The sequence below is a fragment of the Phytophthora ramorum genome (assembly GCF_020800215.1).
Source record: "Phytophthora ramorum isolate Pr-102 chromosome Unknown Phyram_PR-102_s0002, whole genome shotgun sequence".
In the NCBI taxonomy this organism is placed as follows: domain Eukaryota; phylum Oomycota; class Peronosporomycetes; order Peronosporales; family Peronosporaceae; genus Phytophthora; species Phytophthora ramorum.
The window spans coordinates 5,147,499-5,167,818 of NW_027150648.1; the positions used below are offsets into that span (position 1 = coordinate 5,147,499).

The window sequence follows — 20,320 nt, forward strand, 5'->3', positions numbered from 1 at the left end:
GCACATTGCAGATAAATCTGTGGGCCAACTTCGATTGTACGCATGATTCTACGCTGCCAAGTCGCACAGAATCACTAACGCGATGAGAATGACTCGAGACGGCGGCAAGCGCAGAGCTGAAGTCGAGGACAGCAATTCTGTGGCTGTGGTTGCTGTGCTACCTGACGAAGCAGAGGTCGAAGCAGACGCGTCCTCTGTTCCGTCGAGCAGGAAGAGTTTCCCACTGTGCGTCTCCATAGTGAAGCACTCGTCGGTGTTGACCTTTTCTCCAGGGACTGGGTCAATGACGTTAGTCCAGTCTCCACTCTCGCAGGTTTGGTCTCGACTCCTGATGGTTACCCCACCACTTGGGTCAATGGTGACTTGCAGAGCGTAGTGGAGACTGTTGTGGCATCGCCCGTCGGCTCGGAACACGTCGGTCGCTGTAAGTTTCTCGCAATTGGCGTCTTTGTAGTGCTCCAGCAGCACGTAGAAAGTGTCTCCGTACGCCAGCTTGAGGTATTCAGCTTGACTGTAGCCGCAGAATTCGTACTGCGAGCTGTTCCCATCGGGTCCAGATTCCTCACTACACGGCGTCCCGATCATACAAGGAGCTGACACAACTGTGGAAAACATCGCCGTGCTTCTTGCTGTGCAGCTGGGGCTTTCATTTACCTCATAGACGCGAACGGCAGTGTCGAAGGCGAAAACTGGTGCCAAGAGCACGACAGCCAGGAAGCCAACGTCGAGTCGGAGCAGCCTCATGGACTGAGAAGAGACACCAAATGAAGGCAGCTTCGAGAAGGAATGGAGCAAGGTGAACTTTAATGGGATGGAGCTGATCTCACCCCCGATTCCATTTCTGGTTGCCGTTCGGTTTTGAGGTATTGTGCTAATACCTCGCTCAACTGCAAGATCACTGCGAGGTCCCATGCAGGCTGAGTGTCCCAAACAATAGTATTAGGAGATAGCTAAGCCAGAGCAGAACTTACTAGTGTTCATGCGAAGGCTGGTGTTCTACTTTGATGCCAACCAGGGCACTTGAATCCGCGGCACGCTCGTTGCTGAGTCAACAAAGTAGACCTTAGGTGCTGACACCTTCACCTGGAGGCGAAACCTCTATCGAGATACAAATGCCGGTGCTGAAGTTTGTCTGAGGCACAGGGTGAAGTTGGTAAAATGTTTTAGACGTTGAATCACCACTAACAACTGTCACAATGCCGCTAGCATAATTGCCTTCGTGCTGTCATTGTATAAAAGGTATGGCAACCGCCGCCAGCGCGACTTACCACCACAGATCCGTTGAATTGCGGCTTTCAGACTTGCCAACGGAACTACAGTTTGTTGCTGACTACATCTCCACCTATCTTGGTCGCCCAAACGTTCCACCCCTCGTTAGCATCGTCGCGGTAAGGACAGTGAAAGCGAAAGTATCGTTGCAGATCTTTCCCAGAAAATTGTACTGCAGAAGTAAAACTCAATTACGGCAAGGTTCAACGGAAAATTAGCATTACACCTGGGTACTAGTGCCAAAATCACCGGTCTTTGAGGCAGCACAGGATGTGTCCGTGAGCTGAACCCTGTGGACGAGAGCTTGACATTTGCTTCCAGCTTTCGAGGCTCCGCTGGTGAACTGAAATGTCAACAAAGTACAGCGTTCTAGCGGAAAATAGGTGAGCTCCAAAGGAAAGATTTGACTTGCCAAGGAGGGTTGCCGAAAACTATCGACCATCCAGGTCAGCGAAAAGTTCAGGTCTCTCGGGTTAAACTTGCTCATTTGAGTCAACCGACAGCTCAGTGAAATCCTGAAACAACTTACGCTGTTGGAGCAAGCGCAGGAGAAGCGCAAGTGCAAAAAAGTTAAATGTGCTGCTCTCGTGTTTTATGTTTGGTGTCGAGATGGGACTCGAAAGCTGCGGGGAATAATTCGGCGCTCGTGATGCGTGTATCGTCGGGGAAGGAAAAATGCAAAGCACCCGACTCTAATGTTCTTCAAGTAAGTAAATGGCCAACACACGTGACCGAGGTGAAGTCGAATCAATGATTTCTATTCCATTCCTAATACTTATGAGCCAGTAGAGCCAACACCTTCAGAGAATAACTACCCCGCATCAACTAGGTAAATGAAACGTAATGATATTATTCGGGTATGTATAAACTCTTCCTCTGTCCTTCAAGGGACCATGGTTCCTAGCAAGATCATACTAACAAACAGGGCTGCAGCTGAAACCGCGAAGGAGTGCGATGACTGTCGAGAGGAGGACGCTAAGGTCGTCGAGTTAGTTATTGGAGTCGCAGTAGTCGAAACTGGAGGAGCGGTCGTCACGGGGGCCGCTGTAGCTGACGCGTTTGAAGTCGAATCGGTCGTACCCGCCGATTTGTCCGCGGCGGCGGCACCTGCAACGAAGAAAGACTTCCACGTCCTGCTGCCGTCCGAGAGGCAAGCTTCTGTGTTGACTTCCGTGTCTGAATCAGCTGACCACTCCTCGTACCAGTTGTTCGACTCGCAACCAGAATCGGCACTAAACACTGACGTGGTGCCGTCCTTGTCCTGAACAACCTTGAAGTGGCTGTTTAGGGCGTACGGGTGGCATTTTCCGTCGGCCAGGAACGATCTGGTGTTGTAGGATTTCCCGAGGCAGTCTGCTGGATAGAGTTCGACAGTCAGGTACGCAGCACCATTGAACGCCGAGCTCAGGAATTCCTCTCGGTCGAGAATGCAGGCCGTCATCTCAGTGTCGTGAAACGAGCCGTCGCTCTCGTTATGAATCGTGCAAACTGACGTGTCGGTGCACCGCACATTGTCGATTCTCGCGTACACGATGTCAGAGCACGCCAAATCCTCACTATACGTCGACAAGAAGAGCGTGCGGGACTCGTCACGGGCGAAAGCGACGTCTGAGAAAACGAGGAGGCTGGCGATGGCTCGCGAGACCCATCTCAGCATGCTTGTATGAAGGGAATGTGGGGGTCTGGACCACTCGGTTCGGGTTGCTACTTGGAGAATGCAGAGCTAGAATCGATCGAAGTCACAAGCAGCAGTGCCGACTTGGACTTCGTTGCCCAAAAACCTTATCCAGTTACTAAGGCCTAAGTTAGCAGGGATCATGGGTGACCAGGGAGATATCTTTGGGTCTGGCATTGAATCACCAAAAGTTGAATACCTGTTGCCTCGCAGCGACCGCATCCATGACCAGGATAAGAAAGCGACGTTAGCTGTTCTCGCAATACATGTACAGGCAGAGCTCGAAAAACCTGCCAGAAGAATGTACGCGGTGGCAGGCGGGGTGTAGTCGTTGGTCGAGTTGCTGTAGACGCACTCGCGCCAATCCATAGTCGCCGGGCACGGCGGGTTCCCAACGTACGGGTCTTCCAAGATGACGCGCGTTTGCGTCTGCATGCCGCAGCCGTCGCAGCCCGTCGTCCAGTTCGACCACGGACCCATAGTGCACGTCAACCCAGCGCACGACCCCGTCTCGGTCAGTGCCGGACACGCCGTACCGCCGTTGACCGCTGCAGTGACCACCTTCCGCGTGCGTGAACGCGTGCCGGACGTGCTGGTGCACTTGGTCCATGATGACCACGCACTTACCGTGCAGTTGGTCGGAGTCGGCATCTTGCACGTCGACGTCTCGGACAGACACGGACAGTCGATGCCGCCATACATGGGAGTCACCGTGATCTTCCTCGTTCGCGTCGACGTTAGAGTGTCCTTGTTGCAGGCGGACCACGAGCCAAAACCACCGACCTGGCAGTTGATCGGGTCGCACGGGGCCGTGTCTGTGAGTGTCTGGCAAGCGGTTCCGCCGTAGAGAGGACTCGTGGTGACGGTTCGCGTGCGCGTCTTGACCCCGGTAGTGGCGTTGCACGCTCCGTACGAGCCCCAGTCGCTGAGCTTGCACCCGATCGGCTCGCAGTACCCCTCCTCCGTTGCAGCGGGGCATGCACTCCCGCCGTACATTGGCCATACCTGCACCGACCGAGTTCTCGTCTTGCGGCCGGTGGTGGCATCGCACGCCGTCCACGGATCGAAGTCGTTCATGATGCAGTCCACCTTGTCACAAGGCGCAGTGTCCGAGGTGTCCGGGCAGCTGGCGCCGCCGTACTTGTCCTTCTGCAGGATGTCACGTCGCCGAGGCTTGAGTCCCGTGGTGGCGTCGCACGACGCCCAGACGCTCCAGTCGCTGACGATACAGTTGACAGGATCGCATTTGGCGTCCTGCGTGGTGTCGGGACACGGAAGTCCGCCGTACAACGGGGCCACGGTGATCGGACGAGCCCGAGTCTGACACCCGCAGCGTCGTTGCAAGGACCGTAGTCGCTCCAGTTGCCGACCTGGCAGTTCACGGGTGCTGCTTTCTCTGTCTGCTGCGTCTCGTCGCATGGTAAACCACCACGTACAGCCTGCTGAAGCACTGCACGTGTACGCTTGCGGATGCCAGTGATAGCGTCATAGTCACCCCACAGCCCCCACACATCAAGCGCACAGTCTACCGGAGGATGAAGCATATTCCATTGAGGACATTCCGCAGATGGTATAAAGGTGTAGCAAGTAGACTGGTACCCAATAATTGGCTCAATACAGTTTGTTTTGTAATTGTTTTGAATAGTTTTGATAACATTTCTTTTGCAATTATTCGCATAACTGTTAACTCTTTCACGGTCTCACATATGTAACCCACACATAAAACCTATCATCCTTACTTAAATTTTTCATGGACGGATTACGCTAAATATGTATTTTACACAAATATACACTTTAGAAACTACAGTGCTCATTGGAATTAGTGTCAGTGACACTAATTTTCGACCGAGACCTAAATCGAAAAATATGGAAATTAGTGTCCGTCGCGCTAATTTTCGACAGACTCTAATAACCCTGATAAGGAAATAGTGTCGAGGACAGTATTTTCCGACAACAAGAAATTAGTGTCCAATCAGCGACAGGGACGTGACGTTGGTGCAGCTTAGTGGTTGAGCGCTCGTTTACCAAACGAGAGGTCGATGGTTCGATTCCATCCACCAACATTTGATTCGGATCATGATGCGGATCATACTGGGGTTTCTTGTTCACATCGAGAGCCGGCGCACAGAACTGCTAACGCGACCGCCGTCCGGCATTTCGTGTGAACAGGTTGACCGCCAGTATGCTAAGCACCATGAGTCGGGCGCCCCTTCTGACGAAGATTCGATGCTCGTTCTGATATCTCAGAACACTGCGTCTACAATCGGAAGTCACAGCGGCCCCAGGCATACAGAGGGATATCGTATCACAACTCCAAGAGTGATGTAAGCAAGAATGAAATTTTATGAAGTGGATGGAAAGTTGTCCTTTCTTGCGAACTCATCGGGGTACTCCTTGATGATTTCTTGAAGGTGGGGGTACAGCTGTGCCATAGTCCAACCCCATCAACGTCTCGGGACATACCGCAGCGAATCATAGCCTTCCGAGCATACGTCAGCCCGTTCTTGTCTCTGAGGGTGTTGAGCTCTTGCACACACTCAGCGGCCAGCTTCAAGAAGAAAGGCTTCCCTGGGTTCTTCAACTTACCTGACCACGCACTATCGTTGCGCACTTTGTCCTGCCAATCCCCGTCCATGATCAGCTCGAGCTTCTTGGCATTCCACTTTCGCGCCCAGATCGATTTCAGCTTGGCGATGACGAACGAATCCGCTGGCTGACAGAGGTCAGTGGAGTTGGGTGGCAAAAAGTGCAGATCCGCATTGAGGATTCGCAACTCTTCAGCGCATTCGTCTGCTGACAGGTGCCCTCCACAGTTGTCGAGAAAGATCGCCTTTTTCTTTCCGTGAGGATCGGCACGGATGGCTCGACGTTCGAGCAAAAACTGACGAAACACACGCTTGTCCATCCACCCTTTCGGTCCGGTGCGGTAACACACGCCTTGAACATCGTCTGGGACGCCTCGTATTGGATAGTTGGCACTGGCGTTCTGTAGAATCATCATCGGTGGCATGACACGACCGCTGGCGCCACCGGTAAGTCTGACGACCATCGTCATTCCTTCGCCCCCTGAAACGACTTCTGCATACTTAATGGAAGTCTCGCCCACGAAGCCAAGCGTTTTTCCGGTGTCGAAGTCGATCACAAAGTGGGTCTCGTCTATGTTTTCGATGGTGTCTTCGTCTAGGTCGCCACTGAGGAAGCCATGCTGTAGACGACCGAGGTGCCTCGCCACGGATGCTCGGATTTCTTTTGTCTTTTTCTCCGATACTTTTTCTTCCCCGTTTGTGACCTGAGTACAATACCGTGTTTTTCCATAAAATACTGGATCCAAGAGTTTGTCAGCCTCTCGATGATCGTCACGCCTTTGTGGTCGCGGCTTTGCTTGTTGAACTTGCCAGTTGCCTGTTCGACTGTACGGATTGCAAGTTGACGGAGAAGGGGCGTGTCAAACTGAAGCCCAGCCTTCCGTAGACGTGTAAACTCCGACAGCAGCTCTGGATAGAGCCACGACACCCACTCACTCTGAGGACGCCCGCGTCCTGGCAACGCCTTCACTTCAAGGACCTTCCGCCCGTCGGGCGTGACCTTCGACACGGTACGAGACCCCCGCGGGAGATCAGTCAGCGTTCCACGCTCAGCCCACCATCTCGACGCCTTTTTCCGATCGGAGTCTCGACTTCTCATTCTTGAAAACCTCTGGAAAATGGTCAACCGCAGCTTTGGCGAGCGCCGTCTCACCGAGTTCATGCTGTTCTTGCATCACATCACAACTGCACGACGCTTGGACACAGTTGAGACATCTTGGCGCTTGCGCTTCGTGCCGAAAATGACGACAGTACGACCGTGTTCCGCCGTTATGACAGTACTGGCACCATCTTCACCAGAGTTGGTGGTTCCAATGTTGTTTCCAGTGACCGTGGATTTGACTGCGGCACCATTGCTTGTCGTGGCTTGACGAGCCATCGTGTCGAAGGCTGCGATAATCGGCGAAGCTGACGTGATATTCACGGGCCGCTCGTGCGCGAGACACTTTGGGCACATTATCTTCTGACCAAACCCTTCAGGGCCTTCTGGCGTACCGCACCACGTGTGCATACTGATCTGGCATACGGGACAGACGTGCACATTCCCGACGAGCTCGCCGCATCCACCGCATGGAGAGAGCGCGGCCATTTTCGTGGAGTGCCGTCCTGCCGATCGCTTTTTTAAGATAGATGTTTTGCACGACACTACTTTTAGATGGACAGTATTTTTGGAAATGGTTTCCTAATGCCCAAATATTAGAATTAGTGTCCTATACACTACTTTTAAGTGGACGCTATTTTTCATCGGACACTAACTCCCATGAGCACTGTATGGGGCTGCGGTTTCTGCCACTGCCGACAAACTATAACTCTCAATCACAACTCCATTAACCCTCTCCTATATCAGCTGTCTCGCTTCCACTCTTCCGGCGACCTTGACAGTTAAAATCTGTTGGAGATATGCAAGGGGCTTTCCCATATTCCGTGTACTTCACATAAACCTCTTTTAGAGTTTGATATGACATTACCTAGTCATAATATATGTAGAACAAACAGCAAGTGTGTCTCTACGTAATGTATCTATTTTGTACTTTGACACTTCAATATCTCAATCACAACTCAATTTACCCTGACTACATAAACTGCCTTGCCTCTCTTCCGACGACCTTGACAAAACCAGCCACAGCTAGGTCATATTAAATACTAGCTTTTTATATTTGCTTTTTTTATGGAAAAAATCTAACAGATTTGCCACTTCAACATGGGGTTCCTTCAATTTCCGGACCCGCTGTATATCGATAGAGGTTTCGCCTCCCGGTGAAGGCGTCAGCACCTAAGGTCTACTTTGTTGACTCAGCAACGAGCGTGCCGACGGATTCAAGTGCCCTGGTTGGCATCAAAGTAGAACACCAGCCTTCGCATGAACACTAGTAAGTTCTGCTCTGGCTTAGCTATCTCCTAATACTATTGTTTGGGACACTCAGCCTGCATGGGACCTCGCAGTGATCTTGCAGTTGAGCGAGGTATTAGCACAATACCTCAAAACCGAACGGCAACCAGAAATGGAATCGGGGGTGAGATCAGCTCCATCCCATTAAAGCTCACCTTTGCTCCATTCCTTCTCGAAGCTGTCATTTGGTGTCTCTTCTCAGTCCATGAGGCTGCTCCGACTCGACGTTGGCTTCCTGGCTGTCGTGCTCTTGGCACCAGTTTTCGCCTTCGACACTGCCGTTCGCGTCTATGAGGTAAATGAAAGCCCCAGCTGCACAGTAAGAAGCACGGCGATGTTTTCCACAGTTGTGTCAGCTCCTTGTATGATCGGGACGCCGTGTAGTGAGGAATTTGGACCCGATGGGAACAGCTCGCAGTACGAATTCTGCGGCTACAGTCAAGCTGAATACCTCAAGCTGGCGTACGGAGACACTTTCTACGTGCTGCTGGAGCACTACAAAGACGCCAATTGCGAGAAACTTACAGCGACCGACGTGTTCCGAGCCGACGGGCGATGCCACAACAGTCTCCACTACGCTCTGCAAGTCACCATTGACCCAAGTGGGGGGTAACCATCAGGAGTCGAGACCAAACCTGCGAGAGTGGAGACTGGCTAACGTCATCGACCCAGTCCCTGGAGAAAAGGTCAACACCGACGAGTGCTTCACTATGGAGACGCACAGTGGGAAACTCTTCCTGTCGACGGAACAGAGGACGCGTCTGCTTCGACCTCTGCTTCGTCAGGTAGCACAGCAACCACACCACAGAATTGCTGTCCTCGACTTCAGCTCTGCGCTTGACGCCGTCTCGAGTCATTCTCATCGCGTTAGTGATTCTGTGCGACTTGGCAGCGTAGAATCATTCGTACAATCGAAGTTGGCCCACAGATTTCTCTGCAATGTGCAAGAGAAGACAACTACTGTAGTAGCTAGCTACCGTATTCGAAGACAACGCTGAGTGTATCAACAAAATACGTTTATTCACAGGGTAACAAAGAGAACGCCAAGCTATCGTTCTACAACACACATGCAATGCAGTCAGACGCACACACTTGGCGTCTCACGTCCACCAGCTCACTCGGTGAACGCCTCCGCCTCCAGTCCAGTAACTTCGCCTCCCGGGGTGGTATGAAGTGCTCGAGTGTGCCGATTATGTTTACAGTTGTGTACGCTAAATCGTTCGACTCTGGTTCCAACACTACGCCTGCAACGCCAAAAGCTTCCTATCGAACAGTCAACTGCGATCTGATGGAGCCGTTTGTCACTGTTATCCTTGAGAATGAGTGGTTCTAGGCCTGAGTGCCATCAGGTTCAGAATGAACGAGCGGGGTCAATCAAACATTGAAAGCTTTGGGTGTTTGTGAATCCTCGCAGTTCAAGCAGTAAACGAGGCCGACGAGCGATCGAAAGGTGATCTCAAGCCATCGCGTTCGTAGTGTCTGTGAGTCTTCCAATTAAACTACCTGGCAAAATGGTGAGTGCGAAGGCATTTGCATCCTTACTGCTTCAGTGGATTAATCGGATCGAAGCAGTTGGCTTGTTGGATCGCACTTTGTCCTCAGATTTGAGTCTCCTGTCGTACGAACTCGAACACTTCGGAGCGGATGGATACCTCATGTTTGGGATCACCTTTCGAGTCCTGTTTGATGAAGCGAGTTGCTCCCTAACAACACAGCATTTACCCTCCTTTGAAATAGTATATTATGCCAGGCGTACCAAACTTCATAAGACACAGCGTTCACCAGCAGTTCCTCCCCGTTAGCAGACCAGAAGTCGTCCATCTCCCAGCAGCACCCCAATGGTACTCCGTCGTGCGCGATTCGGCTGCAGATACCGCACAACGTCCGTGTGTCCGTTGGCACTCGCCCAGAGTATCGCCAACTGAGTGAATCCCTCGCGTCTTGCTTCTCGGCAGAACCGAACAACGTGCAAATGTCCGTTCTGCGCTGCTCTGTCGATAGCAGCGACCGTGGCTCCCTCGTGCGATTGCGATGCAAGAACTCGACGACTTGCAAATGGCCCTGAGCTGCAGCCAAGTCCAGCGCCGCAGTGGTGCAGCCTTCCGTGCGATGGAAGTGGAGGAACTTGACGACGTCGAGGTGGCCCTTGGCCGCCGCCGCGTCCATGGCGTAGCTCGTGCAGCCCTCGGACCGATGCAAGTGCAGGAACTGCACCACGTCCAAGTGGCCGTTGGCCGCCGCCATGTTCATGGCAAACGTGGAGCACGAGGCGGCCGCGTGTCGTGCAGAAGACGCACAACAGACAGGAATCCGCTCTGAGCCGCGGCGTTGAGAGCGCGGAAGCTGCAGCGGACGGGGCTGGAGCGACGCAGGTGGAGCAGCAAGCGCACCACTTCCAGGTGGCCCGCGGCCGAGGCCGAGTCCAGATCCCACGCGAACGAGGCCACGAGCGCGATGAGGTCTGTTGGCAGGTGCGTCATGAGTCACTTGTGTCGAAGAGAGTATCTTTCCGAGTGGAGTCGGCTCGTCGCATGCAGCCATGTTGAAGATCCGGTGCGGCGGTCTTCGATCTTGGACCGGTAAGCCCGCAGCAGTGCGCTCGACTATCGGACGCTGCTTGGTGCAGCAGCTTTCTCCATGGTGGTTAGCTGGTGTCGGGAACGCAGTCTGCCGCTAGCGTGAGAGTCTGGGCCTGGAACTACATTGACCCACTGTGCAAACAAGCTGGGCGCTGGGCTCGAACACGACGGCGGTGCATCTTGACGCCGCTTCCGCTGAGCACTGCCCAGCGAGTGCAGGATGCAGTCCAGAGGCGGTGGCCGACTACCGAAACGAAATCCGTCAAGTGACGATGCCCACGCACGGAAAGTGAGCCCAAACGCAGGACCCGACGGGGTAGCGACATGCCTGGGCCAAGCTACATGAGCGCCAATGCTTGTAAGGTGGCGTGCCTCCAACACGAGGCCGTCGCAGACAGATGCGGGTTAGTGGACACCAGCCCCGCTGGGACAGCGACGCAGATGGCTGCTACGCGAGTAGCGGCGAGCATGCCCATGCATGGGCCAGCAGCAGCGGGCGTTACGTGGTCGCATGCGGTATGCGAGTGCGAGAGGTTTGTGGTGTGACCTACATCGTACAGCCCGTCTCTACGTCACACACGTCACGTCCCCCATCCCTGATTCCTGCAAAACCGAATACCTGTGATACACGATCGCGCAATGTTGCTCGGCCCCTGATTTACCAATCCAATTGGCTCGCTCCGAAAGATCTCCCCTCCCTTTCAGACTCAATTGCCGTCGCGTCGTCGGTGGGAGAAAAATAATGGCGTGCACCTGTTTCGTAGCGTCGCGACCGTAGCCATACATACAAGCCGCCATACTGGGCGGCTTTCCTCCGCCTTCATCGGCCAGTTCAGTTCCTCTCGTGCGTGGCGGTCAGTCGGGCTTCCTGGATCACAGACCGCGATCATCACTCTCGGTCGCAGCTGACTGGATTTGCACACAAAGAAAGTCGTCCCTTCATGGCCAATCGGCAAGTTCCTGAGCTCGGCGCGCTGCCCGAAGACGCCCAGTACGCGCAGACGCCTCTCTCGTCCGTCCAGTACCAGTCGCAGCTCTCGACGGCCGCAGCCCCCGGCAAGAAGCTGCTGTCTCAGTCCACCATGGACGCACAGAGCGCCATCAGCGAGCTCACAAGGCCAAGGAGCACGAGGAGCTGGCCGCATCTCGGTGCACGGTTGGATGCACAAGCAGGGCAGCCGCAAGTTCAAGGGCCCCGTGGCCAAGAGCTGGCGCAAGCGCTACTTCGCGCTCGAGGGCGCCAAGATGTACTACTTCCACAGCGACGTGGACTGCCGCAAGTACTTCAACTCGCGCAACGGCGAGCTCGTCGTGGGCGCCGTGGACCTGCGCGATGCCTTCAAGCTCGAGCAGCGCGAGCGACTCGACCTGCCGGCCAGGGGCATCGTCATCCACACGCGTCACCGCGCGTGGCTCGTGTGTCCCGAGACGGACCAGGACTTCACCATGTGGTTCGACGCGCTCGAGTTCACCGTCATGTCGGCGGGCTCGGGCAACGTCGTCAAGCGCGACCTGCCCAATGTGCGCGTGTACGAGATGAAGGGCCGCTTCAGTTACCGTTTCTGGTACGTTATCTTCGTGATTACAGCGCTCATTGAGCTGGCGGGTATTGTGCTGTGGTTTCCACTGGGAATTGAGCCCTGCGACGTCAAGTACAAGACGGACACGTGTGCTGAGATCCAATTGCTGTATGCCGAGACGCTGCAGTGTGGGGATAAGCCCTTCAACGGCATGTGGGACCCCCCGCAGTGGTATCATTGGTCGGCGGGGATTGAGACTGTGCAGTGTTTCAAGGAGCCGCACCTCGGAGACTGGGTCTCGTACTTCCTCTTCTACCTGTCGGAGTTTATCAGCATCTCGCTCGGCTTCTCGTATTATTTGGGCATGTGGAAACCTGTACGACGTGGCGCGCGCTACCTGCGAGACTTTGAACCGCACTTCCCTCCCGAGAAGGTATGTGTTTATAGAGAGTTTGGAGCGTTTGGAGCTTATTCTGACGTTTTGATGATGTGTTAGTGGCCGACGGTGGATATCATGCTGTGTCACTACGCCGAGCCGGCGGAGGACACGATCGCGACGCTCGAGAAGATCATGAACTTGGACTACCCGCCGCATCTGTTCCACGTGTGGATTTGTGACGATGGCTACTGTAAAGCCAAGTGGGAGGCTGGTGCTCAGGTGCCCAAGGTGAGCGTCAACTACGGGGTCATCGAAGAGGCTGGTGATGTGCGCCACGAGGTCGCGCAGTTCATGTACGACCGCGTGTGCGAGTCGTACGAGCTGGAGGTGGACGAGTGGCGCAAGGAGCACACGACGGTCAAGATGCCCACGAACGCCAACCCGCGCATCGTGCACCGTGTGGACTGCGCCGTCGGCTCGGTGCGTGACGACTACCACTACCACGGCCTGCCGAAGCTCACGTTCGTGGGCCGCATCAAGCCGCCTGTGCACCACAGTAAGGCCGGCAACATCAACAACGTGCTGTACAATGAAGGCGCGTGCGGCCGCTACGCCATCATTTTGGATAACGACATGAAGCCCCACGAGATGTTCATCCAGGCGACGCTGCCCTTCTTCTTCGACGCCCCGCAGAACTCCAAGATCACGCGCTGCTGCGCTCCTGGCTGCGGCGACATTGGCAAGATCTGCTGTGCTCTGTGCCAGGCGGCCGGTGTGCCGGAGGCCCAGATCATGTACTGCTCGAAGGACTGCTACAACGCCTCGGGACACGTCAAGTCGAGCGTTCACCGCCGCCAGACGCAGAACACCATGTCGGAGCGTATGATGTGCGCGAGCTGTGGAAGCAAGATCAACCAGAAGAAGGGCCTGTGCCGCAAGTGCAACCGCGCTGTGAGCCAGCGTAACAGCAACCAGTTCATTGGCGTGTCGGCAGACGACTACTCGGACCACGTTTCGGTGAACCAGGTGGGCTACGTGCAGACGCCGCAGTACTTTGAGGACTGTCTGCAGTCGCCTTGGTGACCCGTGCGGTCACCGTAACTCGACGTTCTTCGATTCGGCTCAGACGGGTATGGATGGCTACGACTGCGCTTCGTTCGCTGGTACCAACGCTATCTTCCGTCGTGAGGCTCTGGATTCCGTGTGCGGTATCCAGTACGGCTCGCTGACGGAGGATGCCTACACGGGCAAGATGATGGTTGACAAGGGATGGAAGGGCTACTACTTCCGTAAGGACCTGGAAGGTGAGGAGGCCGACCGCATTCGTCTGGCCGAGGGTGCTGTCCCCGAGTCTGTGGCTGCTGCTCTGGCGCAACGTAAGCGTTGGGCTAAGGGCAACTTCCAGATCTTCCTGCGCAACAAGAAGAGTCTGGTGGACCCCGAGTGGACGCCGCCGCAGGTGGAGCTGCCGCCGAAGCGCAAGATCAACAAGTTCATGCGCTGGATATTCTTCATGAACCTGACGGTGTACCCGATCGGCTCGTTCCCGGCTATCTTCTTCTACATCACGGGCTACTTCCTGTACACTGGACAGGCTCCGATCTACACGTCCGGTCTGCGTCTGCTGGCTCTGGTACCCAAGATCGTGGCGCAGAGTATTCTGTCGGCTCTGTCCAACCGGACGGTCGACAACGACGACGTGCTGCGTAGTCAGCAGACCTGGTTCTCGTACGCTTTCGTGCACGTCATGGCTGTGTTCGAGACTTTCTACTGGAAGATTACGGGCAAGGAGGCGACGTGGGCCAACACGGGCGCTCTGGGTGGCAACAGCATCATGGAGCTCCCGAACCTGCTTGTGTTCTTGGCAATGATCTTCGGCATGATGTGGGACACGGTTCGCTACTTCGCGGGCTAACAACGCGGCCACGACGCACGGCACTCCGCTGTACTTCGCGTCGCTGTTCCTGGGTGGTTTCTTGGCTAGTCAGCTGGGCCCCATGGTGCGTATGAGCTTGCAGACGTACTTCGGCTGGAGCCACAAGAGTATGACGGACCAGGGCAACATCGTGGGCAGCTTCTCGCTGGCCTTCGTGCTCATCATCCTGTGTATCTGGGTGTACGTCGAGACGCCCAACCACTCCATCTTCGGATAAGTAGTGTGGGCTGCTAGAGACTGGAGGCAAGAGAGTGCTGTCTCCGATTGAATTACGTCTGGCGAGCTCGGTTTTGCATGCATTTAGGGCGTGGTTGTACATGTACGCGAGGGCACGGCATCACTGTGCCGCTCCGAGCCAGAGTCTGAAAGAAAATACAGGACGTGGATAGTTCCGCGTTGCATTGCTTCACATTGTCTGTTCGAGTGTTGATGTCCCCCCATCCGAAGAAGCTGTTCGCCTACACGAGCGGGCACTGCGTAGCAGCTTCTTGGCAGGCTCCGTTTGTCATGATTACTTTCAACAGAGCCCCCAACTCGTGGTTCACCTAGCGCTACACGTTGAAGCCGCGCCTGCTGCCAACAACAACAGAGGGCGCGCGTCTTATGACGAAGCAAGCCGGACTGCTGCGACACCAAAAGCGATAGCCTCGTTGACGTGGAGGTGTGCACTGCAAGGCTCCAGTTGTTTCGCTTCCAGGGCCGAACGTGCGGATGAAGCGCGTTCGGGATGGGGTGTCCCGGCACCGGCCAAGATCGGCAGCAGCTCTGCTCAGTGAGGAGAGCTGCTGCCCTCACCGTCGATGATCGATTCATTCTCCTTTTCGCCTTGCACCCTGCACCCCGAGTCCACCAACCAGCCATGAAGTTCCTCGTTCCTGCTACCCTCGCGCTCGCCGCTGTGGCTTCGACTGCCAGTGCCCAGGAGTACTGCGGCCGTGACGACAACAAGGTCGTGGGCCCGTACACCGTGTACAACAACCTGTGGGCCGAGGACAACGACCCCAAGGGCAAGCAGTGCACGGAGGTGACCGGCAGCACGAGCTCGTCCGTCTCGTGGCAGACGAGCTTCAACTGGGCCGGCGATAGCTGGCAGGTCAAGTCGTTCGCCAACGCCGCGCTCAAGTTCACCCCAAGCAGGTGTCGGCCATTACGTCCATCCCTACGAGCATCAAGTACGCGTACACGTACGATGGCAAGATCATCGCCAACGTGGCGTACGACCTGTTCACGAGCTCGTCGGAAGGCGGCTCTGTCGAGTACGAGCTCATGGTGTGGCTGTCTGCGCTGGGCGGCGCGTGGCCGCTGACGGAGACCGGCAAGCCCATCAAGTCGCTCAAGCTGGGTGGCGTGGACTTCGACCTGTACCAGGGCATGAACAAGAACGTCAAGGTGTTCTCGTACGTGGCCAAGAAGACGGCTACGAGCTTCACGGGCGACCTCAAGCAGTTCTTCGACCAGCTCCCGTCCGACAACACGATCCCCGCGACGCAGTTCCTGCAGAAGGTCGAGGCCGGCACGGAGCCCTTCCAGGGCACGAACGCCAAGCTGGTCGTGACCAACTACTCGGTGCAGGTCAAGTAAGTCCATTGACGACACAGTAACAGACGCTCATGCAATGCTGTACAACCACCACTAAAGAAAAAACATAGACTAAAATGCTTCCTACGATATTTGCGTCCACAGACCTGTAGTGATACAAACTGGCTTCGACTGGTACCTTGCGTGAAAGTAATCCTTTCTCGACACTCTGAGTTAGCTCAACAGCTTATCGCACATGAATCCATGCATTGAAGCATGAGAATCCGACGGCTAACTTCAAGCTTCACGACCAACGATCTCGTTGCATTGAGGAGGTTTGTCGCGCTCCATGGCATGGGACAAAAGAAATGGCTCGCCGAACACGCTTAATAAATAGGAAGAGAGGAAGCGTTTTGAAGCAACCGAGTCCTGGTTCGCGATGCGAGCAGTAAGGTCGCGCACGGAGGCTGAGCTCTGTCATTTCGTGTACAACTTCCAAGGAGATTGCACGATTGCAGTGCCTCTGCCGATCACTACGTGTAGACCATCAACTCGGTGGTCTACCTGCTGTCGTGAAGCTTGGTGCGACACCACTGGTGCAGCGTGGCGCGTGAGTCAGGATCTGATGGCAATCAACCGTTTGCTACGGTTTGCGAACGTACGGAAAGCTTGCATTCGGGATGGGAGGGCTGCCAACTGGGTGCTGTTCATCGCCTCAAGCAAAGTGATCCTCGCATGAGTCAAGGGCGCTACGCTACAGACCATTCGTCAATTTGCTCCGCGACCCACACCCTGCCCAAGACCATGAAGCTCTCCCTCGCTGCCATCGCCCTCGCTACTGCGGCTTCGACTGCCAACGCCCAGGAGTTCTGCGGCCGTAACGACCTGAAGGTTGTCGGGGACTACACGGTGTACAACAACCTGTGGGGCGAGGACAACGACCCCAAGGGGAACCAGTGCACCACCGTCGACAGCACCACCAGCGGCTCGGACATTGCGTGGCACACGAGCTTCAACTGGGCCGGTGACAACTGGCAGGTCAAGTCGTACGCCAATGCTGCGCTCAAGTTTGACCCCGTGCAGATCTCGAATGTCACGTCCATCCCGACCACGATGGAGTACACGTACAAGTACGACGGCAACATCATCACGAACGTGGCCTACGACCTGTTCACGAGCGCCACCGCTGGCGGCGACGTTCAGTACGAGCTGATGGTGTGGCTCGCTGCTCTGGGTGGTGCCTGGCCCCTGACGTCAACTGGCCAGCCCATCAAGTCTGTCACCTTGGGCGGGGTGGCCTTCAACCTGTACCAGGGCTGGAACAACAAGACCAAGGTCTTCACGTACGTGGCCAAGCAGACCACCAACACGTTCACGGCCGACCTGAGGGATTTTTTCACCGAGCTGCCGGCTGACAACACGATCGAGACGACGCAGTACCTGACCCACGTGCAGGCCGGCACGGAACCTTTCCAGGGCCAGAACGCCACTATGACGGTGACCAAGTACTCGGCAGCCGTGAAGACCAACTAATTGTTCAGTCGCCACACCGGACAACTCGGGCCAAAACTTACACAGGTATGATAGGGATTTGATTACACCGACAAATACATTTTCAGTTCACAGACGATTGGCCATTCCAGGTGTTTGAAGGCAAATCCGTCTTGTGCTCCCGCAGGCTCTGCGCCATGCGAAACGAGCGGAAGATCCTGGTGTTCGTGCCTTCGTGGATGCATCGGTTGCTGCTCGGAGGCGCCGTGCCATGTAGGTAAGACCTGAGTAACGGGTCCACGCTACCATCCGCGATGGGATCCCCTCATGAAAAGGAGCTGCGACTGGCAATGACGTTTGCTGGTTACTATAGCGTCGAACTATTCGAGCAGTGTCAGTCTCGAATTTGCTGCACCACCATTCACACATGAAGCTCTTCATCGCCATCGCTGCTGCCGCTGTTGCGGTTTCAACCGCCTCCGCCGACAAGGAGTTCTGCGGTCAGTGGAACTTGACGCAGAGGATGACTCACCATCTACAACAACCTGTGGGGTGCGCACGACGACCCCAAGGGTGGCCAGTGCACGGGCCTCGACAGCGTTGACGGCTCTACCATCGCGTGGGCACACGAGCTTCAACTGGAACGGGACCTCGTGGCAGGTCAAGTCTTTCGCCAACGCTGCGCTCAGGTTCGACCCGGTTCAGCTGGCGGACGTCAAGTCGATCCCCTCGACCATCGAGTACGACTACAAGTACGACGGCAAGATCATCACCAACGTGGCGTACGATCTCTTCACCAGCGCCACCGCCAACGGCACCGTCGAGTACGAGCTCATGGTTTGGCGCGCGGCTTTGGGGGCGCCTGGCCCTCTCGAGCAGCGGCAAATCCATCAAGGAGGTGAACGTGGCAACGTGGATTTCAACCTGTACCGGGCAAGAACGGCAACACGACGTCTTCTCTACGTCGCAGTCAACACGACGAACAGCTCTCGGCTGACTTCAAGCAGTTCTTCGACGAGCTCCCGGAGGACAACACGATCGCCTCGACCCAGTACCTGACCCACATGCAGGCCGGCACGGAGCCTTCCCAGGGCCAGAACGCCACTCTGACCGTGTCCAAGTACTCGGCCGCTGTCAACGCGGCTTAAGTCGTTCGCTCGACCAGTATACATGTAGGAGATTGAACTGCTAAAATGCAATGGCCCATTCAATGTAAGCTTACAATGAAAGTCTCTATTTCAGAACCGGTCTTGGCCGTGAAAAATTGACTTGCCTGTTGCTTCAGGCAAGGGTCTGTCCTCGCCGCTCTGAGTGCTTCGTCGTCGTGGGTAAAGAGTCCCAGCATTCGAGATGGGATCGCCAACATGTCCTGTTAATCTCTCTCGAGTTTATTGAAGCCTTCGCCGCGAAAAGGAGCTGCTGCTATCCGTCAATCACGGTGGCGATGACAGCCACCGTTAGCAGCGTGCCTCGATTCATAGCTTAATACCCTCCCAACATCTCCAAAGCCATCTCCATCGCCGAGAAGGGCTCTGTGGCGAGTAGAATTCAACGCAAATGATCTGTTCGCGACCTCCAAGTTTGTATCCATGTCTGGTTGGCCGCTTTCGGTGGGGCAGATCGGCCTTCTGCCTGGGCGTTGATCAAGTACTGGGTCGGAGCAATGGTGTTTACGCTGGAATTTCGTCAAAGAACTGCCAAAGGCGAGCGAGAAACTGTTTGTCTGTCGTGTGGGCGGAAACCTACGAGCATAGTCCATGCTGTGAAACAGACTGACACTTGCTGTTCAAGACCTGCTCTTTGTCAACTAACGATGCTACTTCGCGGCACCACAGGTATATGTACAGTACTCGAAATGAACCTGACTCTGCATCGCCAAGTAAACAATGCAAGACGGAGAATTCATTGGTGCGCTGACATGTGAACGAGCCGCTTCCGTCGCCCGCCGAGCAGACACCGACCGCATTATGCGCTGCGTTCTTGATCTAGCCGGACTGCTTTGCCCATATCGATTCCGTTTTGGCATAATTAACTGCTCTTACTCGTCTCGGGATGGGACTGCAGATTCCTGGTAACCGGATGTCCTGTATCGCTGCACAAGTAGGTAATGATCATCAAGTGCCTTCAACTGTATTTAGACATACCACTCGACAATTCGCTTCGAGCCACGGACGCCCGTATCAATCGCCATCCCTAGTATACCAAGATGAAGCTCTTGCTTGCTGCTACTAGCGTCGCCGTCGTCGCAACTTCGGCCTTTGCTCAGAAGGAAATGTGCGGTGACTGGGATACGGCCGAGGTTGGTGACTACACGCTGTACAACAACCTCTGGGGCAAAGACAACGACCCGGGTACCGGCCATCAGTGCACGACTCTCCTTAACAGTACCGCCGACAACAGCACGCTTGGCTGGAGCTCCAACTACAAGTGGGGAGGCATCACGTGGAACGTCAAGGGATACCCGAACGTCGGTCTTCAATTCAAGCCCATCGAGCTCGCGAACGTCGAGTCGATCCCTACCACCATTAACTATACCTATGAGTACGAGCCAACGACCACCGCGAATGTGGCGTACGACCTCTTCACTAGCTCGACACCCGACGGCGAGTTCGAGTTCGAGATCATGGTGTGGCTCGCGGCGATTGGAACTGCGTGGCCATTGTCGAGCGAAGGGAAACAAATCAAGAACATCACCGTCAGCGGTGTGGAGTTCACGCTCACCACGGCATCAACGGCAACATGACTGTGTTCTCGTACGTTGCTTCGGAGATTACGGAGAACTTCTCGGGTGACCTCGTCGAGTTCATTGACAACCTGCCGCAGGACGTGGCACCCGACGCCAAGCAGTACCTCACAAAGGTGCAGTGCGGGACCGAGTCGTACCATGCTGAGAACGCCACCATCACTGTGTCGGCATATACGGTTGCCGTGCACACTTTGATGCAGGGAGATGTCACTTCTCTGACAAATCAGCTGAGC

At 55.1% G+C, this 20,320-nt stretch overlaps 11 protein-coding genes across 11 annotated transcripts; 7 read left to right on the top strand and 4 right to left on the bottom strand.

The window, feature by feature from the left end:
* Nucleotides 1–48: 48 nt before the first annotated feature.
* On the bottom strand, nucleotides 49–585 carry KRP23_2992 (uncharacterized protein; the record flags this gene model as incomplete). Its single annotated transcript, XM_067887790.1, has 1 exon — nucleotides 49–585. The coding sequence occupies one exon, from the start codon at nucleotides 583–585 to the stop codon at nucleotides 49–51; it is 537 nt and encodes a 178-aa protein (XP_067750350.1).
* Nucleotides 586–2,152: 1,567 nt separating this feature from the next.
* On the bottom strand, nucleotides 2,153–2,926 carry KRP23_2993 (uncharacterized protein; the record flags this gene model as incomplete). The annotated part of the gene is made up of 1 exon (XM_067887791.1): nucleotides 2,153–2,926. One exon carries the CDS (start codon nucleotides 2,924–2,926, stop codon nucleotides 2,153–2,155), a length of 774 nt encoding a protein of 257 aa, XP_067750351.1.
* Nucleotides 2,927–3,191: 265 nt separating this feature from the next.
* On the bottom strand, nucleotides 3,192–4,488 carry KRP23_2994 (Spondin-1; the record flags this gene model as incomplete). Its single annotated transcript, XM_067887792.1, has 3 exons — nucleotides 3,192–3,234; nucleotides 3,300–4,264; nucleotides 4,315–4,488. The coding sequence occupies 3 exons, from the start codon at nucleotides 4,486–4,488 to the stop codon at nucleotides 3,192–3,194; spliced, it is 1,182 nt and encodes a 393-aa protein (XP_067750352.1).
* Nucleotides 4,489–6,703: 2,215 nt separating this feature from the next.
* On the bottom strand, nucleotides 6,704–7,117 carry KRP23_2995 (uncharacterized protein; the record flags this gene model as incomplete). Its single annotated transcript, XM_067887793.1, has 1 exon — nucleotides 6,704–7,117. The coding sequence occupies one exon, from the start codon at nucleotides 7,115–7,117 to the stop codon at nucleotides 6,704–6,706; it is 414 nt and encodes a 137-aa protein (XP_067750353.1).
* Nucleotides 7,118–8,123: 1,006 nt separating this feature from the next.
* KRP23_2996 (uncharacterized protein) lies at nucleotides 8,124–8,531 on the top strand (the record flags this gene model as incomplete). Its single annotated transcript, XM_067887794.1, has 1 exon — nucleotides 8,124–8,531. The coding sequence occupies one exon, from the start codon at nucleotides 8,124–8,126 to the stop codon at nucleotides 8,529–8,531; it is 408 nt and encodes a 135-aa protein (XP_067750354.1).
* Nucleotides 8,532–11,658: 3,127 nt separating this feature from the next.
* On the top strand, nucleotides 11,659–13,479 carry KRP23_2997 (Cellulose synthase catalytic subunit A [UDP-forming]; the record flags this gene model as incomplete). The annotated part of the gene is made up of 2 exons (XM_067887795.1): nucleotides 11,659–12,450; nucleotides 12,514–13,479. 2 exons carry the CDS (start codon nucleotides 11,659–11,661, stop codon nucleotides 13,477–13,479), a joined length of 1,758 nt encoding a protein of 585 aa, XP_067750355.1.
* Nucleotides 13,480–13,528: 49 nt separating this feature from the next.
* KRP23_2998 (Cellulose synthase catalytic subunit A [UDP-forming]) lies at nucleotides 13,529–14,549 on the top strand (the record flags this gene model as incomplete). Its single annotated transcript, XM_067887796.1, has 2 exons — nucleotides 13,529–14,280; nucleotides 14,381–14,549. 2 exons carry the CDS (start codon nucleotides 13,529–13,531, stop codon nucleotides 14,547–14,549), a joined length of 921 nt encoding a protein of 306 aa, XP_067750356.1.
* Nucleotides 14,550–15,191: 642 nt separating this feature from the next.
* KRP23_2999 (Inactive glycoside hydrolase XLP1) lies at nucleotides 15,192–15,913 on the top strand (the record flags this gene model as incomplete). Its single annotated transcript, XM_067887798.1, has 2 exons — nucleotides 15,192–15,356; nucleotides 15,419–15,913. The coding sequence occupies 2 exons, from the start codon at nucleotides 15,192–15,194 to the stop codon at nucleotides 15,911–15,913; spliced, it is 660 nt and encodes a 219-aa protein (XP_067750357.1).
* A 741-nt stretch (nucleotides 15,914–16,654) lies between these two features.
* KRP23_3000 (Inactive glycoside hydrolase XLP1) lies at nucleotides 16,655–17,383 on the top strand (the record flags this gene model as incomplete). The annotated part of the gene is made up of 1 exon (XM_067887799.1): nucleotides 16,655–17,383. One exon carries the CDS (start codon nucleotides 16,655–16,657, stop codon nucleotides 17,381–17,383), a length of 729 nt encoding a protein of 242 aa, XP_067750358.1.
* Nucleotides 17,384–17,538: 155 nt separating this feature from the next.
* KRP23_3001 (Inactive glycoside hydrolase XLP1) lies at nucleotides 17,539–18,489 on the top strand (the record flags this gene model as incomplete). Its single annotated transcript, XM_067887800.1, has 3 exons — nucleotides 17,539–17,614; nucleotides 17,715–18,178; nucleotides 18,280–18,489. The coding sequence occupies 3 exons, from the start codon at nucleotides 17,539–17,541 to the stop codon at nucleotides 18,487–18,489; spliced, it is 750 nt and encodes a 249-aa protein (XP_067750359.1).
* Nucleotides 18,490–19,547: 1,058 nt separating this feature from the next.
* KRP23_3002 (Inactive glycoside hydrolase XLP1) lies at nucleotides 19,548–20,084 on the top strand (the record flags this gene model as incomplete). Its single annotated transcript, XM_067887801.1, has 1 exon — nucleotides 19,548–20,084. One exon carries the CDS (start codon nucleotides 19,548–19,550, stop codon nucleotides 20,082–20,084), a length of 537 nt encoding a protein of 178 aa, XP_067750360.1.
* Between the last annotated feature and the right edge of the window lie 236 nt (nucleotides 20,085–20,320).